This window comes from Ochotona curzoniae, unplaced genomic scaffold (genome assembly GCF_017591425.1).
Source record: "Ochotona curzoniae isolate NIBS_2020 unplaced genomic scaffold, NIBS_Ocur_1.0 contig_2159, whole genome shotgun sequence".
NCBI lineage: Eukaryota > Metazoa > Chordata > Mammalia > Lagomorpha > Ochotonidae > Ochotona > Ochotona curzoniae.
The window spans coordinates 29,163-50,606 of record NW_024465349.1 but is presented as its reverse complement, the minus strand read 5'-3'; the positions used below and the strand labels follow the sequence as shown (position 1 = coordinate 50,606).

Sequence of the window (21,444 nt, the reverse complement as noted above, 5' to 3'; positions counted from 1 at the left end):
ACATAAAAACGTGTTTAACTTTATGGTATGCAAATTCTAGCTTCATTGGTGTGTGCCTTTGTTGGTTATAATCGATTTTTAGATAATATCAATAATGTTCTTTTTCTAATTTTGGTAAATCTAATTCCATGTAGGATTCATCTTGCATAAACCTTGAAAAAACACTCCAATATTCTTTCAGTTGTTTGTTCTATACTGATTCTATTTTATTTACCCTATACTGTATCTCCTTTATCAAATGACTACCAATTACTATTTAGACAGAATACAGCTCTCATACCTCAGTCTTCAATACTTATGGCATTCTCAAGCATGTGGCATGATTTACAGTTCTCTCTCCACTCTTTTTGGATTTTTCATTTTACATTTAAAAAAACAAGGAGTGTCAGTGATGGTCTAGCAGGCTAATCCTCTGCCTGCAGTCCAGCATCTTATGACAATTGGAATCCAAGCTGCTACATTTCATGTTTAACTCCCTACTTATCACCTGGGTAAGAAAGAGATGGCTGTAATTTTTAGGCCACTGTACATACATGGGAAAGCTGGAGGGGTCTACTTGTTTCCCACTGAATCAGCTATGGCCATGGCAGCCATCTGGAGAGTAAACTGATGAATGGAGGATCTCTCTGCCCCTACTGTTAATTTGTCTTTCAAATAAAACATTAAAAATAACCCAACATATCTAAATTAAGATGAAAAGATAAAAATATTGAGTTTTATCTGTAATTATTTTAAAAATTATTGGTGTTTGGAGGAATTAAATGAAAAAACAGGGAAATCTTTTTATCTTATGAGCCCAGTACAGTAGTCAAGTGGCTAAAGTCCTCGTCTTTGGGTTCCAATTTATATCCTTTCTGGTCCACTGCCTACCAGCTCCCTGCTTGTGTCCAGGAAAAGCAGCCACGGATGGTCCAAGGCTTTGGTACCCTGCACCCTCACAAGAGACCCAAAAGAAGCTCCTGGCTCCAGGTTTTGCATTGCTCAGCCCTGGCCAGATGCTGTGGCCACGTGGGGAGTGAAGCAGCAGATGGAAGACTTTCTCTCTGTTTCTCCTTCTCTCTTTATATCTGACTTTCCAAATTGAAAAAAAAAAATAGCTTTTACCTTACTTAATACCTTCTTAAATGTTGTTACACTCAAGTACAAAAGTAATAATCTTTTAAGACATAGAAACAGTTTGAAAAAATTAGATAACAACAGCAATTGTACATGAAAAAAAGACAAAATAGGGAGATTTAGGTTAAGTCTCTGTTGCTCATAAACAGGGTGTGGAAAGATACAGAAAGTAGATCCATTACTTTTGGAACTTGTTCCAACCAATGGTTACTAAAGCAGGATCTATAACCTGAATATATAAATACTATTTTATCTCAACCTTCACAAATCCCTTCATATATTCTATTCCACTTCCTAGGAAGCAATGAAAAAAATCAAAGGACATTAGAATGCTGTCAGAGCGATTGGGAACTGCAAAACTTTAAATAAATTTCACTGCACAGTAGTTTCTGAAGTGTGTCCCGAGGGAAGACCTTGGCCAGTATCTGGTCAGTATCAATATCAGAGGGATCACAGCTAGGGACTTATATAAGAAGGCTGGTAGAAATCACTCAGAAGTACACAAATCTCATTATCCACCTTAAGGCATTGATAATATGTTACATGATACATTCTACAGAAAAAGATGCCTCTCTTGTACTCAATGTTCAGCATTTTGGAACCTGATAGGGTCATGCCTCAAAACAGTAAGCAATAAAAATAGTCAAGGCTGTTACAGATGGGACCATGCCAATGTGCTTAATACTAAATATTTGATTTACCTCAACATAAGTCATGATGCCCACACTTAAAATAACATTTTAAATTCATTTGAACATGGAATTATAATAAAGACAAAAGCAGAGAGGCATCTTTATTTCAATTATTCAAATCCCAAATGATTACAACAGTAGTTGGGCTGGTGTGAAGCCAGAAGACAGGAGCTAGATCAGAAGTGAATCAGCTAGGACATGAACCAGTGGTGCCCCAGGTTACCACAGTAGGGTAACCAGAAACTTACCCTACTTTGCCATAGGGCTGCATCTGATGTTCATCCTCATAGTTGAAAGACTTTAGGCACAGGTTGGCATCCATTGGCAAGAAACTTGCTTTGGGAAGCCATTGTGCATGAAATCAGTGAGAACGTGAGCAGTAGTTATGGCAGCTGATACTTAAAACCCAGTGGCAATTACCACATCCCCAAACCAGATGCCAAACAATCCTTATGACACTTGCATATACCTCTAAAAGTATACAATGATTAGACAAGGGCCAAAAGTGATCCAATTTGCCAGATGTCACAAATGAATCACTCCTCGTTCTGAACAAAACACCAGTCCTGCAAAATAGGGTGATTAGCACTACAATTGCCACATGCATCAGTTGACACTTGTGAGTTCCATATTGCTCTGTAATAGAATATTGGCAAATTAACACTGTAAAAAAAGCTATACTAGATAACTGCATAAATGCTATATGAAATTCAAAACAAGTGTTATACGCAGAATATTTATTTTCAAAATTAAAAAATGAAAGCAGAACTTATTTACAACAAAATGAGATCAAGCAGATTCCATCTCAAATATTTTAGCAAAACATAGCCTTGTTCTGAAATGTGACACACCTCATGTTTATTATTTTGCACATCTTACTGCAATTTTATAATGTGTTCTATCTGTAATCTTACTAATGCTTGTTTGGGACTTTATAAGATTTGACTGTGATAGATTTATTGTAGCTACTTTTTCTGTTTACATATTGTTGTTTTTCTGAACTTCGTAGGATCTGCAGAGGATTGACTTCAGAACAATGATTTTTATAGTCAATAGGATAGTTCTTACTCCTTCCTATGGATATGTTACTCAACTGCAAACCCATGTCAGTTTTTGCTTTCTATTGCAATCATTGTTTTTTTTCTATGAGTTTTTAAACACTTCTTCAGTCATGTGACTTAGATTATGCAATAATTGTCTCCTAGCAAAAAGATTTTCCATACTCATCATACTGAAAAAGTTTTTCCCTTGTGTGAACTCTGTGATGATTGTTTAGGTCTTTTTTATGGCAAAATGCTTTCCCACACTCAATACATTCATAAGGCTTTTCCCCTGTGTGGATTCTCTGATGTGCAATTAGGGATGCCTTTTGACCAAAAGCTTTTGCACACTCACTACATTTATGAGGTTTTTCCCCTGTGTGAATTCTTTGATGTACAATGAGACCGGACTGCTGGCAAAAAGCTTTTCCACACTCACTACACTTATAAGGTTTTTCCCCTGTGTGAATTCTCAGATGTGTGCGTAGGCGTGACTTGTGATAAAAAGCTTTCCCACACTCAATACATTCATAAGGCTTTTCCCCTGTGTGGATTCTCTGATGCTTAATGAAATCTGAATGCTGGTAAAAGCCTTTTCCACACTCACTACATTTATGAGGTTTTTCCCTTTTGTGAATTCTCTTATGTACAATGAGACTTGACTGTTGGCAAAATGCTTTCCCACACTCAATACATTCATAAGCTTTTTCCCCTGTGTGGATTCTCTGATGTGCAATTAGGGATGCCTTTTGACCAAAAGCTTTTGCACACTCACCACATTTATAAGGTTTTTCCCCTGTGTGAATTCTCTGATGCACAATGAGACCAGAATGCTGGCAAAATGCTTTTCCACACTCATTACACTTATAAGGTTTTTCCCCTGTGTGGATTCTCTGATGAATGATTAGGTGTGACTTTCGACAAAAAGCTTTTGCACACTCAATACACTTATAAGGTTTTTCTCCTGTATGGATTCTCTGATGTATGATTAGGGATGACTTCTGAAAAAAAGTTTTTTCACACTCACTACATTTGTAAGGTTTTTCCCCTGTGTGAGTTCTCTGATGTTTAATGAGAACTGATGGCTTGCAAAAGGCTTTTCCACACTCACATTTATAAGGTTTCTCTCCTGTGTGGATTCTCTCATGCATGATTAGGTGTGACTTCTGACAAAAAGCTTGTCCACACTCACTACACTTATAAGGTTTTTCACCTGTGTGGATTCTCTGATGCATGATTAGGGATGACTTCTGACAATAAGCTTTCCCACATTCATTACAATTGTAAGGTTTCTCCCCTGTGTGAGTTCTTTGATGTGTAAGGAGAAGTGATGGCGTGCAAAAGGCTTTTCCACACTCACTACACTTATAAGGTTTTCTCCTTGTGTGAATTCTCTGATGTGTAAGGAGACTTGATTGAGCACTAAAGGATTTTACAAGGTCATTACATTCATATGGTTTCTCTTTATTGGGAAGTATCTTATTTCTAGTGAATTCTGACTTCTGGTAAATGTTTTTCTTACATTCATTGCACACATGGAAATTTTCTCCTATATCACTTCTCTGTTTGGTGGTAAACCTAGAATTACAGGTAAAAGACTGTTTGCAGTAGCCACATATATAGTGACTTTTTGCTGTTTGTATTATGTGATTTATTTTAACATCTCTTTTATAAATAGGACAATTCTCATTCTTGAAAGGTTCATGGAGTTTCTTCTCTGAGTGTGTTTGTTGATGCTTGCCAACATAAGGATTGCTATGGAACATTTTCTTGTCAAACTGAATTGTTTCTCCTACAATCACAGGGCAATTACATGGGTCTTTGATATGAGTTTTCTGACACTTAAAGAATATCTTCCTGCTGAAAGTATTTTCTTTCCTATTGTGTTCAAAAGACTTTTTACAAGTGTATATCTTGTCATGCTCACTGATATTTTCCCCACATTGGAGTTGGTTCTCAGGAACATTAGAGGCTTGCTTTTTCCCAAGTGACATTTCGTCAGGCTCCCTAGGAAAAAAAACACATTTTGAAACAAATTATGGTGTCCTTTCCTCTCTTTCCAAATGGTACCCCCATCTTTGAGATCTTTCCTGGGACACACTTTCCTCCTCCCCTCTTCTTTCTAAGTTCACCTGGTCACTTCAGAAGGAAACCTTCTGTAAGCAACTGAGTTCCAGTTTCTGTTCCCATACTAAGCTGAGGAAAGAGCCACTGAGATTTCCTGGTAACGTTTTCTCTGGTGCCCGAAACAAGTCATGAAAAAGGCTTCTTATACCAGTCATGTGGCTTGACTCAGCAGGCAGAACAATTTACCATGTTGGTATGCTTTCCATCAAGTGTGATTGAACTTTGAAAATGACTCGATAACACTTGGCTCTGAATAAATATGGGTCCCTCCATCCTATCCACTGTCCACCACCTAGCTCTGGTTGAAACTCCAAATAGGTTGTTTTTTCAAGGGGGATGAATTGCTCTATTTCTATCATCTCAATTTCCCCTTTGGGAATAAGCATCTGGGTGCATGTTTGAAAAAAACCTGGTGGAGGACTGACAGTCCCTGTCAAAGGCTACTTTTCTGCCTTAATGGAAACTCCCTAAGTGGATTCTGAATGCGGACCACCTGGCATGGTACCCAAGTGCCAAACTCCTCTTATGTTTCATGTTGGTTTATCCTTGATGGAGGGCTGACTCATGGCACCCCCACAAGTATTCTGCCTGGTTTTGATCATTTGAAATGACTCATGTGGACCTTTGATAACCACCTCTACACTCCTGAGATGAAGTAAGAAAAGACCAGTTCCTTTGTTTTTTCTTCTGTCTCAATTCTATCATCCATGTGGCTTCCAACATCAGAGATCTGAACAGCCATACAAAGGGAGGGGGACATTCGAAACTACACAGTAGGAGCTATTGATTGAGAGACAACCAATGGGAAATGTCTTCCCACAGGTTCCTGCTCAGACAAGAGTCATGGAACACTTAAAAACCCAAGACTCTTCTGAAAAATGTTGGTGATCCTCCTTCTTTCCACTCAACAGGTACCCCATTTCCTGCTCATTCCAATCTGGTCCTTTTCCATTCTGTCTGCTTTCTACATTCACCTGATACCTTTACAAATTTAACTTCTCTGCAAATTAAAAAATAAAAAGAAGAAGTTATATTTCTAGATTCTCTTTTATACAATTTCCTTTTCATAGCATGTTTCAATTATGGCCAGAGCTTAAATTAATCATCTTTGGCAATGTAACTCTTTTTGAAGCTATAAAATTTTTGATTGCAACTTGCCTGAAAGTGGTTTCTTGATTTTCTGGATTAGTTCCAAGCAGCTCATTCTTTCTGTAAGGATCTGAAATGAGGAAAAAGAGTAACCATATCCATGAATCACATCTAAGTATTTCTTTTCAAATGCTCAAGTAAGATAATGATGTTTCTTGCCATTCTAGATATAACAGATTTTAATATTCAAGAAGTGCGCACATTTATGATTCTTACACTTTTTAAGTTAATGCATTAATAAATAGGGTTTCTTTTTCCATTTTCAATTACTTGGGGTTTTGTATTTTAAGTTGATGAGGGTAGAACAGAAAATATGGTACAGACATTCAAACCAATGCTTAGGATGTATTACATCACATAACAGTTCCAGTTTTTCTTGTCTTGCTGGGACCATGTAAAAGATCAATATTTATTTCTACGTTTTTTGTTTCAGGTTGATAAATTTTAGCATTTGAAGACATTGTTAGAATAGAACTATGCATGGAGACTGTAGAGTGCCTTTGTCTCATACATGACATAAGCTGATTTTGGAAGAAACATTTTTTTTAAAAATCAGCATGAATTCCAGTGAATATTTACTGAGATATGTATCAACTTCCCTTCCCAGTATGTATTGCCCTACCTGGAACCTGCTGGTGTATAGATTTTTCCACAGTCCATGGTACTGATTCTTGTTCCAATTTGAAGATCACATCAGGTTTTGTTATGTGGTACCCTGCTAATTGGAAATAATAGACATTTTGTGAAAACACTCTCTTGGATGGAGCTTAAAAAAGAAAAGATTGGATCTAGAATCTGTCACAAAATGGCTAATATGAATCATTATCTGAAGAGTAAATATTAAGATTCTTTTTGTTTTGTTTTTTTTGCATTTTATTATTATTGCTATCATTTTATGATACAATTCCATATTCTCTTACCCCCTCGCCAAGTCCCTCCACCCCCCAACTAGTTCCTTTATGTCATTACTAACACATAGTTCTTCATACTTAGTCATATGTCCATCATTGCAGACATGGACAATGGTAGAGAGTCCAGAATCCTATTGTCAAGATATAGTAAACAGTTTCATTATAAGTCCATCTTTGTCTGTAAACAGAAATGCATATCACACTGCATCCTCACATCTGGATGTTAGTCTCCATTTCATAGCTACTGTACATCCCCACAAATGAAAAGTCATAACACAAAATCAACAATAGAAAGAAAAATAGAAATTTACAATGCCATGAAGTTAAATCACATATTACTAGATATGACAGTCTCCAGTACACAGCTGCCATACATCCCCTTAAATGAAGAGCGCCAAAAAAAAAAAAAAATCAACATCAGGGAGACAAAAAAAATTAAAAACACCAAGAAGTTAAACAACATGCTATTAAATGACTAACATGTAGCTGAAGAAATGAAAATTAAGAACCTTCTTGAAGAAAATGATGCTACGAGTCACTGAATGATTTAATCAGAAGAAAGTGTTTTGAAGAGATGAAACTAACCAAAAACAAAAAAGCCCATATGATACAGTTTCTGCTGATCTTTGTTGAAGTGTGTCTCCTCCCGACAATAAACAAATGGGTTTTGTTCTTGAATCCAGTCTACTAATCTGTGATGTTTGATTGAGCTTAAGCCATTTACATTCAGAGTTAAATATACATGGTTAGTACTCTGGTCCTGTCAATTTAGGAATGGGTTTTTCATTGCTTTAGCCTTCTGTTGTCATTTTGCTGGATTTTCTTCCCATTTGCCTTTGGTTTTGGTAGGTGCTACTCCTCTCCCTGTCAAAAGAACATCTTGAACTATCATTTGTAGGGCAGGTTTGAAGAGGCAACTTCTTTTAGCTTTTCTTTACTCTGGAAGAATTTGATTTCATTTTCAAAGATGAAAGAAAGCTTTGCAGGGTATGTTATCTGAGACAGACACTCTTTTTCTTTCAGAATCTGGAATATGTCACTCCATTCTCTTCTGGCCTGTAGAGTTTCCTGTGAGAGATCTCCTGTGAGCTTAATTGGCATTCCTTTATATGTTAATTGATGTTTTTTTTCACATGCACATTTAAGAATCTTTTCCTTATGTTCAATTGAAGAAAGCTTGATGATCATATGTCCTGGTAAAGATAGCTTTTGATCAAGCCTTTTGGGAGTTCTGTGCTCCTCCTGGATCTTGTTTCCCAAGTCTTTCTCCAGATTAGGGAAATTTTCCTTTTTTATTTCATTAAGTGCATTTGCAAACTCAGCTTCTTTCTGCACCTTCTGGGACTCCCATAAGTCTTATATTTGGCCTCTTCAAGTGTCTTTCAAATCTTGAATACTATTTTTTGGCCTGATCCAGCTCTGCTTACAGCTTTTTGTTTGCTTCCCCCTGGTGACAGGAGATATCTGCCAATTCTGAGATTCTTTCTTCTGCTGCTTCATTATATTTTGGAGACTCTCCACTGTATATTTAATTTGCTCTACTGTGTTCTTAATTTCTGATATATCAGCCTTGATTTGCTTTATTGCTTTCTTAAATTCTTTGAACTCTTGCATGAGCTTCTCATTTTTGATCAGAATCTTTAAAATGAGTCTTATGGATTCTGTGTCCCCCATTTTCTCAATGTCTTCCTCAGTTAACTCTGAGGTTGGCATAGAGTTTTGCTCCTTTGCAGGGGAGTTTTCAGTAATATTCATTGTGCCTTTGTCTCTTGCTTTTGATCATTGTACTTCTGGTTAGCAGAGTCTTCTTCTTGGGGCAGGTTTCTAAGCTGTGTCACCCAGAGGTCTACAATGTGATTTTACTTATTGCAGTTGGTACGCAACATTTTGCTCGCAAAATTGTGCCACAACCTCCAGGGAGTTCCAGGTCTGGGTTCTTATGTCAGATTTCCACTGTGGTCTCCACAGCCCCAGCTCCTGGGCTCACCACTCTCCACCTCCTGTGATACTGTGCTGAGGCTGCACTGTTCTCTCTGCAAACTTTCTCCCACTTCTGGTTGGAGCAAGTCCCAGGATTAGAGAAACACTAGGTGTACTATCTAGTTAGTTTGTTGGTGGTGCTGATCTTGTTGGAACCTGCTGGATGTTAGCTCTGGGAGCCACACAGATCTATTTTGACAGGTACGATGTCACAGTCGGTATTATTTTTCTGCAGGACCTCAGCAAGTTCTTGCAAGCTCAGCACATGTGTAGTTCACTGTTGTCCCCTGCAGTTCCAAAGCTATTGCCACAGTGCACAAAATGGCACCTCTCATACCACCACTACAGTTCTTGATCTGCTGGCCGTCAGATCCGAGGGCTACTCAGACTTGCCCTGGGTGTAACCTGTAGAATGCCACATCGTTGCAGTTCGCGGAGTCAGAAATGAGCTCACTCCTAGCTCAGAGCATGCTCCATCCTTTCCCTTGCCCTTTCCTCCTTACGCAAACTGGCACCCAATTCAGCTTTTGGGGCTGACTGGGCTATGAAATCCACTCTGTTCTCGCTCTGCCCCTCTGAGATTTGCTGCTCTGTCTCTGCTCCTGGTAAATCAAACGGATCAGCAGGATGGACAGTTCTTTGTCTGGATTCATCTTCCAAGCTCCCAGTGAAAGTCCCTTCCCACCTGGTTGCTGGTGGAGTTCCAGCTGCTGGTAGAGTTCAGATTGCTGTGCTGGAGTTATCAGTCACTGCAACACCACAGTGCTGTGCCCGCTGCTTTCCTGTGTCAGTCTCCAGGTACCCCTCTGCTGTTGTTCTGTCCTTTCCTATTTCCAGAAATATGTCCTCTCTACTTCATCCTGATTGTTTCTCCGGTCATGTAAGTGTGTCCTTACCCTGTTCCATCATCTTGATTCTCCATTATTAAGATTCTTTAAAGCCTCAAATACTAGTCCTACTAGGTACTAAACTTTATAAATTCTTAATTGGTCAAGTGTAAAGAAAATTTTCTGCTTGGGCATGACAGAATTTCACTCACCCACAGACAGCAGATTGTTATATGTCTCAAGCATCACATCCCTGTATAGGGTCCTCTGAGTATTGTTCATCTTCTGCCATTCCTCCTGGGTAATGTCCACAGCCACATCTTCAAATGACACCAACACCTGGAACACACATGTCTCCTCAGTTCTGGATCACTCAATAGAAAGACTGACAGTACATTCTTCTACGTATGTTTAATTTGCAACTTCTATTGATGCAGCTTAATTTATAATCTATATGGCATTATAGGGTAAAAGCAAAATGAAAATACTCATTCTGCATTAATTTTGCAATTCTAAAACTACAATAGACTATTCCTTATTATTCTGTAGCAGATTCTTTCCTCTAATGACTCTGAATTTGATTAAAATAGTTTGTCCCAGTTATTGCCACTCTGCTTTTCAATTCAATTAAAATAAATGAGCATTTTAACATTGAGCATAAACATAAATTCAGTGTCTGCAATAGTAAGCTAAGTTTTTTCAAACTGGCATGTTCCCTCTTATTTTCTTTCTGTAGAATTCCTTCTTATCACAATGGTATACTGGAGGCTTCTCTACTGATTTCTCATCTATGAAGCAGAGAAAAGTTTTCTGGATCATTTACTTAAGGCAGAGGCTTAGGAAATGAGTCCATTCTCTGTTGAAAACCACATATTAAGAACAGAATCTGTATCCATGGATGTATCACATTCAGTCTTCTGAGGGATATGACTAAAACTTCAGCTCAGGATTGCTATTCTTTGCATCTTCTAAAGACACAGATTAAATTACAGTGTATATGACAACATAAACACAAAATATCTTGTCCTACATTGTATTTGAAATTCTGAAGTTACAATGGAATTCCTTTATTATTCTGTACGATTATTTTCTCTAATAATTATAAAGTGAGTTCACTGTGTAATCTGTAAATATGAACATTGAGCTAAATAACATACTAGATGAGATAAGAAAGACACATGTTTAATACTGGATAGGATAATAACATTTTTGAATAATTCATGATATTTTTCTCAAACAAGCTGATACTTAAAAAATCTTATAAAGTGACATTAATAAAATTCAATTTTCCAGTTTTCTTGGGAGCTATATATTATATAGTCATATGAAGCCATTTTGAATATAGATCTAGGTCAGTGGAAAGTCCCAGCTAGCAAAGTGCAAGAGAAACCAGGTCTTAAGACACCATGCGGTTTACGAGTCATTTAGCAACCTACCCTGCTCTGACCATCCTTGGTGCTCATGACAGGATTTTGGCTTATGCCCTACCTGTCAGCATCCTCCTGTGAGCATAAAGGAGTTTGGGAAATACTACCCAGAAAAGAGTTGTGAAACCATGCCTACCTCTTGTAAGCATAAGGGGCTTTTAGAGATAGCTATCCAGAAAGAGCTGTGAAAGCATACACCAGACCCTACTTTCTCTTTCTCCTCACCTATAGATCCTGTTTTGCAGAGTATAAAGGCTTGTGTGTGAAAAATAAAATTTGGTCAGCTTGATCAGACATACTGTGTTGCTGTCTGTTTCTTGTGTCTCTTGTCCCCCATTCTCTCCTAGGCTGGCTGCAATCCAGTTGACTGTCCTGCTGGATGGGATATTTTCTTATTTTAACTTGAAAAATAAAATATTGGAAAAAAATTTTAAATTAAATTTGCACAAATGGGTGAATAGTTCCTACAGCTTACTCTGGATTTAAATACATATGTGATTTTTTTCTTTTTACTTTGGAGTATGTATATATTAAAATCCTTTCTGCTTTCTATTTGTTTTACATTTTATGAAAAAAATATTTAAATTAAGCTAAAATTTTAAATACAGTGAACTTCAAACTTAGTAGGGAAACAAATTACAACCTTATTCCGAACTACCTTCTTGTAACAAGTAGCTAAGTCTCAGCCAGTCATAGGCTGCCAATTGTACAGAAAATATACATATAAGGCAAATGCCAAGCTGTTATAAATCAATATGCTTCTGTGCTTTGGAAGCCCCTTAAAATTAACCAATTATCACTTTTGTTTTCTAGCTCTTTATTTATTTATTTATTTATTTATTCACTTATTTATTTTAATATTATGCTTCATCATTTGTTTGAGAAGACTGCATTTGCACCAATACTGATAAACACAGGTGTTTCTTCCTTTTGTTTTTGTTGCTTGATTGTCCAAGGTACTCTATATAATAGAATATGGGATATTTATATAACTGTAACTAGCATATTTTATTTAACCCCTTACCCTCTAGTTACACTCATTTTCATGCAATCCACAAAATTTTGTTTTCATAGCTGAATAATAGTCTATTGTACATATGCACATTTTCCTTATCCCTTCATCTAATGATGGACACCTCAGATCATTCCATATATTGTGTATTATGAGCACTGCTACAGTAAACAAGATGGCTACAGATATCTCTTTTATACAATGTGTTCATACTTTCAGGGCATACAGGATAATAATTTCAAAATTTTATACAGTGATTAAATTAATTTGTCACCCCATCAACATTGTATAAAAGTTCTCATTTTCCACATATTCACCAGCATTTGTTATCCTTTCTTCTAAGTAATAATAATCATTTGGTCAGGGTTGGGGTGATATTTCATTGTGATTTTGATTTACATTTCCCTAATGGCAACTTTTTAAGAACTACCTACTGAGATCTCTAGCTCACTTACTCTCTTTCATCTTATCTCCATAAATCTGTGTTTTAAATAAAAACCAAAGCATATGAAGCAGGAGCCAGGCCTTTGCTTTAGCAAAGAAACTGACATACTACATGGGCATTGGTTCATATCCTGGACGCTCCACTTCTGACCCAACTCCCTGATAGCAGGCCTAGAAAGGAAGTGGAGGATGGCTCAAACACTTGGGTTCCTGTAACCAAGTTGCAGACCTGGACAAAAACCCTGGCCCATGATTTAAGACTTGCTCTTCTCTGGACATTGCCAGCAGATGGGAGATCTCTCTCCACCTCTCTCTCTTTCTTAGTAGCTCTGCTTTTCAACTAATAAATCTGAAAGACAGAAAGAAGGAAGGAAGGAAGGAAGGAAGGAAGGAAGGAAGGAAGGAAGGAAAGAAAGAAAGAAAGAAAGAAAGAAAGAAAGAAAGAAAGAAAGAAAGAAAGAAAGAGAGAAAGAAAGAAAGAGAGAGAGAAAGAAAGAAAAAGGAAAACACCTTGTAAAAGGAAATGGCATTGTGGCATATCAGGTTAAGCTACCACCTTCCCCATTTCCAGTCTAGCTTTAAGCTAATGTGCAGTGGAAACAGCAGAAGATGGCTCAAGCACTAGATTCATCTAGAGACACAGTTGGACATCCTGGTTCTTCTCTTTGACACAGTCCAGCCCTGACCACTGTGGACATTCGGGAAATCAATCAGCAGATAGCAGACATGTCTTAAATCAGTTTTTAAAATAAATAAAAACCTCCAAATGCTACTAGGCACCATACTATTTCAGCAATTCCAAAAAAGCAAAATTGAAAGCTTGGTAACTATTTTTATATTTGGAAACTCTTACTACTCCCAAATGTTGAGTGCTTGTTTTCAGGTTGGTACTGAAGGATTTTCATTATATTGTCTGTAAGATCAATAAATACCATTTCAAACTTGATATCCCACAATAATTAACAAATTCTTACTTTAAATTTGAATCATGTAATAAATATATCTTAGTTATATTATCAGAAAACTTGGAGGAAAAGTTTGAATCAGATTTAACTGCTCCAATGTCTAGTTATGACAATCTTACCTTCTTTCTCCAATGGTTATTTCTTTGTTTCAGTTTAAGAAAACCATCATAAAGCTCCTACAACACAATGTAACACAGAGACATAAACATATAACTTACTGAAAGTGTGTTTCTGTTCTCTAGACGTGGAAGCATATAGTGGGTTCAGGGATAAACCTGGAAGAAAAGGTGGAGAAGGAGTTACGGATTGGTTTTGCTTTCCCAAGTTTCCTTATTACTCCCTATTGTGTAAGTAATGTCAAGACAGGAACCAGACACAACGGCTAGAGAAACAAAGACAATCAACTTTCCTGGGCATGAATAGTGTATTACAGATGACAAGTGCCATGGAGGCTTCCTAGAAACAGCATAAACAAGTTCAATAACTGGTAGTGATTAAACTCAAGCTATTACTAGGTTAAAGCAAACATTTTATACTTACTTAAAAATAAAAAATATATTACTGCCAAGCACTAAGTTATTTTTTTCAACAACTACTGTTCAAACTACAACATACCATAAAAAAAAAAAAACATATTGTCACTAAAATTGATGCTACTCAAAAATGATTGGGGGTATTAAGCATTTGTCCATTTGTACAGATGAACTGCATAGGACTCCATACAAGGACTTCCATGAGAACATTAATTGCTGTTAATACTAAAAACTGTTGAAGACAGACATTTTTCAATTAGAGTAATTGTATCTGCACTTATACAGGAAAAAATGATGTAACACATAATTATTCTATACAGCTTTCTAGTAACTGCTCCCATTGAAACTTCCTAAGACTTCAATGACATTTCCCAGCTCTTAAACCTTCAATGACACTTGACTTTGCCATTTTATTTGCCTTAGCCTATAGGACATCTATAAATATGACAGCAACATAGTTTGAAATATATTTTTATTTTACCTCATTAAATACTTATATTATAGCAACAGCCAGAGAAAACCATCAGACTCAGAGGATTGATGTCATGATGCAGGTTGTTGGGCTGCTGCTTGGGATAGATCACATCTGATACCCAATTGCCTTGTTTAAGTCTACTGGGTATTCAACACTATCAACACAGTATCCTGCTATTGTGCCTGGAACACAGTGGGTGGGATACTAAATGGGTTATTGGCATACCTAAATGATTCCTGTTGCTGGACTAAGCATTGCATAGCCCGCAACCATCCGATGGAATATCTCTCTCCTCTCTGAAATATACCTTTCAAATAAATATTGTATTAATAAAAGTGATTAAAAAGAAATTACTGTATCTAAAACTACACATTTTAGGTTGATTTGGGGATATATCTTGTGAGGAATAAGGAATTAATTTTCAAGTTCAATTAAATAGAACTTCACAAAGGCATTTCTATAACCTGTTTTTTCAGGTATTTGGATATTCTAGTTTGATTTAGTCATAATAAGGATTTTATTAGTAGTAGTAAAATGGTTTATATATTTTTAAACACTTGAAAATAGGACTGGTATGGCTAAAGTCCTCGACTTACATGCGCCAGGATCCCATACCACAGCTGGTGTGTGCACCATCCAGCCAGTTCCTGTCCAATCAAGCTTCCTGCCTGTGGCCTCAGAAAGCAGTAGAGGATGGCCTAAAGCTTCAGGACCCTGTACCTGCATGGGAGAATCAGAAGAAACTCCTGTATCCTGCCTTTGGATGGGTTCAGCTCCTACCGTTGAGGCCACTTAGGAAGTGAACTAATGAATAGAAGATCTTCCTCTGTGTCTTTCCTCTTCTTTTTATATCTGGATTTCCAATAAAATTAAATTTTTAAATACTTGAAAACTGGTTCATGCTAAAATCTGAAGCACTTTTACCAGTCAGTAATGGATAACATACTAAGTAAGAAAAACTGCATTACAAATTGACTTATTCACACAATCCAAAGTATTGAAAAAGGATTTGCAGAGAAGAGAGAAACACAAAGGTCTTGATCCCTGCTGATTCACTCTCCAAGTGGCTGCAATGGCTGGAGCTACACTGATCTGAAGCCAGGAGCTTCTTTCTGGTCTCTCACGCAGGTGCACGTTCCCAAGGCTTTGGGCCATTCTCTACTCCTTTCCCAGCCCACAAGGAGGGATCTGGATGGGAAGTGGAGCATCTGGGGCATTAATTAATACCCATGTGTGATTCAGGTATATCCAAGCGTTTAGCCACTAGGCTACAGCACCAGGCCCACTAGAACTCCACTGGCAGCTCCTCCGACTTGCAGCAGGAGCCGGGGCATTCTGCAACCAACTATGCTGCAGCACCAACCAACAGGAGCTGGAACTGCAGGCAGGCTGGAATGTCCCACTGGTTGATGCCGAGGCAAGGCAAGTCATGCCTGTCTGGGGTGGAAAGGCAGTGACTATGAGGCTTGGGAGCAGTGGGCTGACAGGACCTGGGTCAACTGGCCTGGGTTCTTGGGCTCGTCTGTTATGTTGGATGCTGGGTCTGTGAGCCCATAGGAGACTGGGGTTTTGGCACGACCAGCATCACATGGTAGGGGTCCTTGGGCTAACCTGCGTGGTGGGTACCTGGCCCAGTGGTGTTCAAGTAACCTGATCGAGGTCCTAGAGCCTGCATGCACAGTGGGTGCTGGGTCCTTGAGCCTTGGGGACAGGGGGTTAGTGAGGTCCAGATAGTCTAGCCAGTCCTTCTTTGAGCCCACATGCAGGGAAATGCTGGGTTCATGAGTCCTGGGGAGGGAAGATCCAGTGAGATTTGGATCACGTTGCACCCACCTGCATGGTGAGTGCCAGGTCTGTGAGCTCCAGGGGCAGGGTTCTGGTGATGTCAGGGTTGCATAGCCCAGGTCTTTGGGCCTTCTTGCAAAATGTGTGCAGGGTCAGGTGGAGGCCAGGTCATGTGTTCTAGGTCCTTGAATCTGCTTGTACACTGGGTGCTGGGTCTTAGGTCTCAAAGGCAGGGGGTCCAGTGGGGCTCAAATCACATGGCTCATCTCTTGGGGCCCGCCTGCATGGTGGATGCTGCTCAGGTGAGCCCCTGGGGCATGGGGTACAGTGCATGCCAAGTCTCCTGGTCTGGATCCTTGAACCTGACTCATACATTCTTTCTTAGAAATAAGTAACTTTTATAGGCCTGTTTCAGTAGCCTAGTAGCTAAAGTCCTCATCTTGCACATGCTGGGATCCAATATTGGTGCCAGTTTGTGTCTTGGCAGCCCTGCTTCCCACCCAGCTCCCTGCTTGTGGCCTGGGATAGCAGTAGAGGATGGCCCAGGACCTTGGGACCCAACACCTGTATGGGAGACCCACAAGAAGCTCCTGGATCCTGGCTTCAGATTGGTTCAATTCTGGCCATTGCAGCCAGTTGGCAAGTAATCAGTGGATGATAGATCTTCCTCTCTGTCTTTCCTCCTCTCTGTATATCTGAATTTCCAACAAAAATAAAGTAAAAGATAAGTAAAGCTTATTTTTGATGATATTTACATACTTGAGAGGGATGCATGCCCATGAAGACAATTGATTACAGTGGGGAGGTTGAGGAATGGAAGAAAGTAGATGAGACGGATCTTTGGATGACACTGGGTGGCCTTGCCCCATTCTGGGTAGCTGTTAATGAATTGTCACAATAGCTGATTTTTAGTATACTCAAACACTTGAGGCTATAAATGAATTCACTATAAATGAAAACAGGGCCCCATTTACTGTGCCAGTTTATCTGGTATGCTTTGTATTCTTTCTTGTGTTTCAGAAACCTATGCTAACAAGTTTTGTCTGTTTCCTGTATCCAGCCCTATGTGCCTCTGGCTATGCCTACTTTTATGTATCTCAGATCTTGCTCATGGCACTGTAAGTTATCTACAGTTTGAACACCTCACATGACTGGGACCCATATTCATCCTTGCATTTACCCATTTTAAAAATCTTTCCTTTAAACCACATCATTAAAGTCAATTGTCCAAGCGCCTGCAACATAAGCCAGCTGCTTGTAAAGAATCATTCACTCTGTTCAATAAGCAGTATTATTAGATATTCTATACCTTTAGAAAAAATTCTATCTATTCATTACTTTATTTTAAGAACTGAATGGGACAGTGGCCACTAAGGCAGATGTGCCACCTTAAATACCTGCCACTCCTAGGTCTTGAACACCTTAGAGTGTCATAACTGTAAGCTTCATGCCCTTTAGGTTTAAATTGAATTCTCTGCCAATCCTCTGTCCTTTATAACATGATACCTGACAGCTCTATTCACCAATGTCCTGTGGTACTTATCCCCTTTGTCCACTTACATCTGCATCTGCCACGCCTGCAGCCCTGCACTCCCAATACCCACCTCTATACCTTCCCATTCTTCTGCTTTCACTCACCTCTTTCTTTGTCTGTCGCTCACTGCACTCTCCTTCCCCATCTCTTATCTTTGTTCCTTCCCCGCCCATCACTGGGGTAGGGCTAAACACAATAAAGAAAAAAAAAAAAAAAACTATTACTTACAAATTTGTTCAGTAACTTGCTGTAACAGAGACCTCCAAAAACAATGGATATTCAACTAAAGGTCTTTACAGAGTTTAAATTTTAAGCAAGATATTTTCTTGTTTATAGAATAGATTTATTCATTTTTATTGGAAACTCAGATATACAGAGAGGAGGAGAGACAGAGGGAAAAAATCTTCTGAATATAAACTTAATACCTAGCCTCTTTTACACTTTGCACAATGTTTGTGCATAATTAAATATAACATTGAAAGCATTCTCTAAAAAATACAATGTTTATATCAAGGATAAACTGGTATAGAATTAAAATATAATCAATTGTTAAATTGTTTCATGTATGAGATGAACCCATGTTCTTTGTTAGTTAATATATTAAGATGCAAAACGGTTACAAACATGGAAATGTGCTCTTGATGAGGAAGATTGTAAAAGAAAAATTTGTGATAGAATTGATTATAGTTTACTACCATTTGCAACATTTTCTAAACAGTTATCATCGATACATGTGATAGAAATCTGATCCTCTGTTAGAGCAAGTTTTAAAATACATACGTTATTGAAACATCTTTCAAATGGTTAAAGGGCTTTTACCTAATTAATAACAAAACTTTTCACCTAGCTCCAGTAAATTCTAGCTCTGATAAATTGTCTCATGTGAATGTACTACCTCTTAAATCTAAGTGCTTTTTATATAAAAGTAATCTGTGATTTCTGTCTTTCAAGAGGTTTTCATTGCTTAAGATCAGCAAATGGCCTGACACAGTAGCCTAGTGGTTAAAGTCCTCACTTTGCAAACACTGGAATTTCTTATACGCGCTAGTTCTAATCCCAGATGCTCCACTTCCCATTCAGCTCCCTGCTTAAGGCCTACCGTGGGTCCAATGAATCTTTAAAAAAAGAATTTATTTCCTAAATTAATCATGTACACACACTTAGCACGCCATCATAAAAATCTACTCCTTGAAAGAAGACTATTTCTGTAAAGTTACGTGAACACTGGCCCTAAGACTCCAGCCATTTTGGAATCAACAAAATTTTAAATATCTGCTTCCTCTAAATCTCAGCTTCCTTAAGATTCATATGCCCTTTAGGTTCAAATTTTGTTGTCTGCCAATCCAGTGCAATTTCATAATCTTATTTCCACCAATCCACTGTAACCTCATGGCACCATTGCTGAAGGCCCTGTCCTTGCCCACCACTGTTCCTGCCAATTTCCTGTGGCCCCAACAGTTCTATTCACTAACCCCTTGTTGCCCACTCACGTCCCTTTCTAGCAATCCTTCAAGGCTCCCTGTCACCTGCCCTCAGCTGTAATGGCACACTCTCACACGCTTGCCATGCTCCTTCTTGCTCTCCCCCTCTAACCTACTTCCCCTGGAGCCCATTCCTGTCACTATGGCAGAAGATGTCTTAGTTCCCTCTTTCTGCCTCTGCACTTGTCCCCATGGCCATTTTCCCTGTTGGAATAAAACATGCATGGCTTGCTATGTCGGGTGTTTTGGCTTGTGGCAGCAAACTGAAAAGATCTTATATTGAATGAAATAATACTGGAAAGGGTTAACAATATTTCTTTTCATATTTGGAACTTGACACAGCAGATTCTCAAATAGGGATTTGTTGAAGGAGCACTGATTGCAAAACAGAGCAAGGAGCTGTGCTTCTAACAATTAGAACCCACTGTTCATCAGTTGAGCATCTTGCATTGTATAGCAATGAGCTCCGTCCCTTAAATCATTCAATGACAGGACAATCACAAATGGTTTGGATGCATGTTAATTAATGAATTTGAAGGCCTCTTGTATCTATCTCTAACCTTGGGTTCTATGAAGAAAGTGACAAAAATTAGGAAGAGGACAAACAGAAGGAAAAGAGAGTTGCATACATGAGTGAAACTCCAATACTCAGAAAGAACAATTTCAGAAAAAAAAATTGCAAGCGTAAGTGTTTTGTTATTGGACAAGAGCTTCTTAATTGCCAGCATGTAGTAGACATGGGAAACTCTGAATTACAGATGTGGTGGATGAAAAGGGATGTCAGATCTGTAGTATCAACCAACTGATCTCTACCGTTTCTTGCTGAGCCTGGTCTTATTTCTAAGTTCAGATTCAGCTCAGAAGGGATTCAGACTGAAGAGCCAACCAAAAAATTGTGCTAGTCATTTTGACTGTTTTCTAAGCTGCTTCCTAAGAAAACAAATTTAACATTTTGTCAGCCACATTCCTGAATAATAAAAGCAATGTCACTGTCTCCCAAAGCAAAAGACAAAAAGGTGGGTTTGGCACTTGCCAGTGCAGAATGGAGTTCAGAATGATGGAAGACTGACAGTGTTCTTTATAGTGTTTCCACATGGTCACATCAAGAAACTAAATTAGTTGCCCACGCCTGTACTTTGAGCACCCCAATAGATGATCCCTCCAGGAAACCTCTCTTCAGATTTCTCACTACTTGTCTTTCCACTTTCCCAGTCTCTTGCCTTTAGTCATAAATAATTCATTTCTAGAATATAAGAATGACTGGGATGGAAATACAGGTGAAGAGAAGAATTGTAAAACCCAGAACTACATAGCATATGTTAACAGGGAACCACTGGACAGTTTGTATTTCTCTGCCTGTTTAAATTTCCAGCTTTATTTTGTATATTAGTAAACATAATGAGGTTACACATTACAGAGTGTGTTATCATGCCATATTCTTTATACATATGGATTCCCTGGTTTTCACTCATCTTAGAAGTTAGGCACTATCATTTCTATTTAACAGATTAGGAATTCATTCTCAGACAAACTACACATCTTACCCGAAGTCTTATATTCCATAAGCAGTAGAACCTGGATTCAAACACAGATTTTTTTTTTTCTCTGATTCCATATCCAGACTTGATCATTACTTCAGCACAGTCTCAAAGAATCAGAGACTTACTACTAAGAAAGACCTTGTAAGCTGTCACCCTAAGTTAACCACGGGCAAGCAGGCTACAAGGAGACCCTTTCAAAATATCCAGAGACATTTTAACATTTTAAGCAGTCACAAATGGGCAGGTGCTACTGGTATCTAGTGAGTGAAAGCCAACCACATCTCAAACATTCTACAATCCACAGAAGAGACTGCACAATGAAAGATTAGCAACTCTAAAGCATTAATAATGCCAAAGTTAAGAATCCTTGTGGTGAGTGCAAGGTCGGAATTGTCTCCATGCTTG

At 38.4% G+C, this 21,444-nt stretch overlaps 1 protein-coding gene across 8 annotated transcripts in view; it reads right to left on the bottom strand.

Annotated features, from left to right (window-relative positions):
* Positions 1–2,134: 2,134 nt before the first annotated feature.
* Positions 2,135–21,444, bottom strand: part of LOC121150519 (zinc finger protein 260-like) — a 39,763-nt gene continuing 20,453 nt past the window's right edge. For 2 of the 8 annotated variants that reach the window (XM_040971445.1, XM_040971447.1), the window contains exons 2-6: positions 13,909–13,965; positions 10,055–10,181; positions 6,747–6,842; positions 6,134–6,194; positions 2,135–4,855 (exon numbers count right to left, since the gene is read on the bottom strand). In XM_040971445.1, coding sequence (XP_040827379.1) covers positions 3,010–4,855; positions 6,134–6,194; positions 6,747–6,842; positions 10,055–10,181; positions 13,909–13,944 — 2,166 coding nt within the window. In that variant the 5' untranslated portion in view covers positions 13,945–13,965 and the 3' untranslated portion in view covers positions 2,135–3,009. Of the gene's footprint in view, positions 4,856–6,133; positions 6,195–6,746; positions 6,843–10,054; positions 10,182–11,494; positions 11,600–13,809; positions 14,240–15,422; positions 15,455–17,242; positions 17,935–21,444 lie in introns of those variants that run through there. The other 6 variants (XM_040971448.1, XM_040971446.1, XM_040971451.1 and 3 more) reach the window with 6 other exon arrangements.